Consider the following 5,398-nt stretch of genomic DNA (forward strand, 5'->3'; position numbering starts at 1 on the left):
CACACACACACACACACACACACACACACACACACACACACACACAAACACAAACACACACACACACACACACACACAGGCAATGATTTCGTTGGTTATTAGTTAGTCTAATATATTCAGTAGTGTGTAATTAGCTGGTGCTAATGTGGTAAATGGAGCACAGTTTTTCTGCCGCTGGAAGGAAAAACAGTCTAGTCTTTGATTTCTTTGCTGTTATCTCTTATTTTCTCCACGTCTTTCATTGTTGTCTTTTTTCTCTGTCTTCTGTATATACTTGTCTAGTACCTGTTTTACCCCAATACTCTTCCTTCTCACCTTAGGCTATCCGTTTAATAAACACATCATTTGCCAGCTGTAACGCACGTCAACAATTACTAACAAGCAGTTCCCCTTTAATATTGTACTTGAGCAATTTCAAATACACTATTAGCATAATTACAGGAGTAAACACACACAGAGAGGGGCGGAAATTATAAATCGTGTGGAATTGCTGCAACGTAACTGACAACTGCAAAATAAACAATTCCAGAGTTATGTTTCTATACTAACCACCTGAGATCTGCATACTGTGGATCTAAAAATGGCGAGGCACGTCTTTCAATCCACTGTCGCTCAAAGAAATTAGCATTTTTGGCATTTGATTAAGCCACGTGCCTGATGGGTAATTTTATTTAGTTTTGTAAAATAAGACTATGAAGGAAAATGGCTCTGAGGATTGCTGCTCAAGGTTTAATTTGGCCTTTAGATGTATGCTAACGATTGTCTGGAACATACATCCAATATAAGATCAATACTTCCTTAAGAACGTCATGTGGGTACAAACAAAACCACCTGTCCATGTTTTATAAATTGCTTGTGGAGTTTTCTAATTTTCTGTTATTAGATGTTTTAAGGGAGACCATAAGAAGTCATTCTTGAATGAGGCCCATTGTTTCCATCTGCCGTGTGTGTGTGTGTGCGTGCGCTGCCATCACAGGTCTAATGCACGGGGCATTAAACTCGTAGCCTGGAGACAGCTATATAAACGGGCGGGCCGTGCTGATCAAAGTAAATGCCTTGGAATCTAGTTAACGTCAGCCCAGCCATGTACCACTTTAACAAGCAAGGCAGCTGGAGCAAGGCAGCTGGAGCACAGCGTGACGGGTGCGCACACACACACACAATTAGCACCCGCACTAAACAGAAGTACACAGCTTTGACAGACGTGCAAACAAACAAGAGGACTCGCTCAGCACCAGTATCAAAACATCTGAAACCCAGTGCTAGTGCTACTGTACAAACGTGTGTGTCTATTTTAAACCATCCTAGACTTTTCAACACATTCTTCATATTTCCTCTCTTCTTCACCTCCACACTTTTCTTTCTTGTTCTTTCTTCTCTCTCGAGACATGAAGAGACTGTTTTTAGTACTCTGGAGCCACAAATCCTCTTTGCAGGAGTGTGTGAGATCTGTCAGACACTTGCACCACCTCCGTCCTCTCGAATGTGTATGTGTTCGTCCTTCAGACTACCTAAGTCTGTGCACCCACTCCAGATATTTAATTCAGTGGCTTACAGGAAAAGAAGCCTATAAATCTTTGGGGTCAGTACATTTATAACTGACCAGCAAGGATTTGGAAGGTTTAGGTGCTCCAGTTATGAGAGCTCTGCATTCTGTTGTACCTGTGTTAGATGTCTCACACACACACTATTTCTCCGGGGGGGGGGGAAGACTAGCCTCCCACACACTACAGTGGACTGATGAAAGTGTCAACATACCAAAGAGATACTTTTTGGATTTGTGATGGTCAGTTTTGTAGCCCAAATAAGCGTTTGCAAGGTTCCCAGATTCAGTTCTTCTATGCCTAAAACTGATTCTACAGCCTAACAGTACATGGTGGGGGGTTGCCATTTTACAGACTGGTCCAGATCCCTGCAGGGACCTTGGACTAAAACATTCAGCCACTTCCCCTGCTAGGTGGCCCTGTGTTTGGCCTTATAACTTCCAAATTTGTACATTGCACATTATAAATCCACACATCCACGTGTTCCCTGAATTCAGCTGAATCTCCTGAATTGGGCCACGTCCATTTCCGCCTAGACTTTTATGCGCAAAAAGATTTATTGTGAACCTACTTTGGTATAGCTACCTACTATTGGTAAATGGACAAAACAACCACTAGATAGGAATTGGGTGTTATACAATAGCTTTGAAAGCATTGCTATTCGGTCCGATAGATAGGTACCCGATCCTATTCATAACATAAAATGAAGCAATTGCTGCAGCTTCCTCTCCTAGTTAATACCAGATGAACCACTCTACTTCATTTATTTACATAATCTATTGTGACAGATTATATTTATTTATACATCTGTATCTAATGCAAAAGCAGCACAGTAAGGACTGCAGGAATGTGCCTACAGCCAGCAGTTAACCACCCAACAGAAGAAAAGGAACAAGCTGACTGGTAGAAAGAGGCAGCGGGGAGGACACAGAGAGGTGGAGGACAGTGGTGCAGACCACCCACTCAGATTGTGTTGCATATTATCACCTGCTGCTTTACTGCAGATGGCACACTATCAAAGCAGTGCAGAGGAAGAGGGCCGAGGGGAGGACTGTGAGATGGTGCTCTGCTGCTAACAGGCGGGCTTACATTCACATTGAGGAAGTAGTAAATATATGACACAGTTTGGCTCGTCTGTCAAGCACTAGTAAACTATCATAAGACACTTATTGTATACAGGTGTCCTTATAAAGATTGGTTGAATTGCACAAAACGTGTCTTCTACAACAGCATTAATGATTATTTTTCGTGGTGCTAAATTTGACACTTGTTTGTTGTCTATAAAATGTGAAAGAACAGTGAGTTTGAGAACTCAGGGTAACATCTTCAAATTGTTTGTTTTGTCGGACCAAAACTAACGCTGCCTTCGGCTCGGTTGTGGAAGAGTTGGTCCCAAAGCAAGGTGCAAATAAACCAGAGTACCCTCTCATAGAACACATTGGTCTGTAGCCCTACCGGTGGTAAAAGCTCCACAGAGTACCTTTAACTTTCAGTCTCATACGTCATCATCAGCTTAGGTGACAGTGACTGATCCTCACATTTGTGAAGCTGGAAAGTTTGATAAGTGAAGAGAGTTGTTGTAGCTCTATAATCCAGAGTGATTGCATTTGAGAGTGACCTAGATGGCATTTTATACTGAGCTTTACTCATTTTCTAAGCAACAAAGCTAACTATTGTCTCTCCATCTACCACAGGGGAACAAGAAGCTGTGCCCGCAGTGCAACACCATCACCTCACCCGGGGATCTGAGACGCGTCTACTTGTAAAGAGCACACCCATCCTCCCGCCTGTTCGTCCATCCGATCCATTCCTCCTCTCATCTCGGATTTCATCGCCCTCCCCGTCGATCCTCATTTGTTTTCCCTCTCTCGTGGCCTGTGTCGCTAGCTCCAAACCCTCCAAGAGCGTACAGAGACAAGACGGCTGTCTTTGAGACTCCACTGGCTCTTTCGGGAGGTTAAAACTGGATGAAATTGAATGACTGAGCAGAACTCACTGACTCGCTGCCCGGCTACCCGCCCCAAAAAAGTTTTATTAAAAAGACGGAGACCTGTAATTCCACTGCTCAACGGGCTTGTTTCCTCTCATGACTCTCTGTACATGTAACATGTGGTATCGTCCACTGAAAGACTTTCAGTCAGTGGAGAACCCCCAACGCCCAGCTAAACCCTGCTGAGACCTGGCAGCGTCATACTGCTGGACCTGAAAGGAACTTCGTTATACACAATATAAAGACTTCTTTTTTCCGCCCTCTAGCTCTTCTTTGACATTTCAAAGGTGCTGGACAACAGGCTCTAACCTGAAGACTGGACAGAAAGCTTCTTATTCTTAGTTGTTCCCTATCCCAGAGAGAAAAATCCTGTCTTCATGCCCCCATTGCTTAAAAGAATTAAAAAAGGGCCTGTCCACTAAAACTGAGCTTTCAACCAAACTGAGAATAACCTCACAAGCTTGAAAAGGAGTTTGACACTCCCTCACCTCTTGTTCTTCTCCTCGCGAGCCCTTCTATTCCCGTTTACCCTCTTTTGTGGTGTTTTAGTGAAGTAAACCAAAATTTCCCCCCTCCAAAATGCAGTGCAAGCACATGTAATATAGTTCTATGTATGTTTACAATGTTGGGTGTAAATGACATAGAGTTCACACACACATACACACGCATATGTACACACACATGCACACATGTTACTATCAGCAGACACACAGAAGTATCTAATATCAAAGTCCTGTTGTAAGTTGGAAGGGTCTGGGAATGATGTTTGGGGAAAAAATGGCTGGAATAAAAGAAGCCTTCTGTATTTAAAAAAAAAAAAGATCATTTGAAGATCTGTTATTTCACTGTACAGGAATAAAACATTTAAGTAATAATAAACTACTCGAGACTAGATGGTCAAGATTTAGGTGGTGTCATTTTTCTGCAGAGTACCTTGAAAAACGAACATGAAGCAAGGAAAGATCTTTTGTTAGTTTTATAGAATGGAGAGATTCCCATTGCCCAAGATTGACTGCAACAAGCAGAACAATGGGACTGCTCTAAGCCTCTTCTTTTAACTTCCATTTCTGCTTCCTCTCAGTTGGAGTAACTTCATGCTCAGATCATAGTTAAAAAATGTTTTGTTTTACCCCTACATGTCTCAAAAGAAAGCTTTTTTTCCATTGTTCTCATACTGCTATGCTGCAAAAAGGTTCCAAAATGGTAACCTCGAAGGGCAGGTTCTTTCTAGCTATAACAGATGAGGGAAGTGTCTGGAAAAGAGGAATGGCCAAGGCTGAACTGGCAACTTCCAAAACCCCGCAGCATTTCCCCCTTCCCTTTTACGGCAGCAGCAGCAACCAAGGTGGTGGTGTGCTTTGTGTTTGTAAAACTATGTATTCTGTGACGTCTGTATTGTTGTAAGAAATGCTGAAAAAAATGAAAAAATAAAACTTCTCAAATACCACGAGTGGTCTTGTTCACACAATCTGGGCTGTTAAATAAGACATAGGAAAGAGAAATGTACCTGTTTTGACTGAAATAAAGCTAAGGAAGATGGCCTCAATGCAAAAGACGCTTATTCTGTTTATGTGCATTTCTAATAGACTTTTGGTGGCGTCTTACATGTCTTTTATGTTTGAATTCAATCCCCTGAAGTAACGTACACGGCTCACAGTTCACCTTTTGTTTTCAGAGATACATTTATAGGGTCCAAAATCATTCTGGGTTAAGGAAAGCATGAGTTTGTCTCTATTGAAATGCTTTATTTTGCTTTATTGTCTTATAGTTCTATTCCCGTTGGATTTAGCTCATCATGTAGGTACACATCCTGGTAGGTTATGTACAGGAATATGAAGGATTCAAACCTCTCCCAAAGGTATCA

The 5,398-nt window shown here is 42.0% G+C and overlaps 1 protein-coding gene across 1 annotated transcript in view; it reads left to right on the top strand.

The window, feature by feature from the left end:
- The window catches only part of rnf220a (ring finger protein 220a), a 147,147-nt gene extending 142,058 nt beyond the window's left edge, over nucleotides 1–5,089 (top strand). The window contains exons 14-15 of the mRNA XM_034887403.1: nucleotides 2,549–2,597; nucleotides 3,216–5,089. Of these exons, the coding sequence (XP_034743294.1) occupies nucleotides 2,549–2,597; nucleotides 3,216–3,310 (144 nt within the window). The 3' untranslated portion in view covers nucleotides 3,311–5,089. The remainder of the gene's footprint in view (nucleotides 1–2,548; nucleotides 2,598–3,215) is intronic.
- The last annotated feature ends 309 nt before the right edge of the window (nucleotides 5,090–5,398 follow it).

This window comes from Etheostoma cragini, chromosome 12 (assembly GCF_013103735.1).
Source record: "Etheostoma cragini isolate CJK2018 chromosome 12, CSU_Ecrag_1.0, whole genome shotgun sequence".
Classification (NCBI taxonomy): Eukaryota; Metazoa; Chordata; class Actinopteri; order Perciformes; family Percidae; genus Etheostoma; species Etheostoma cragini.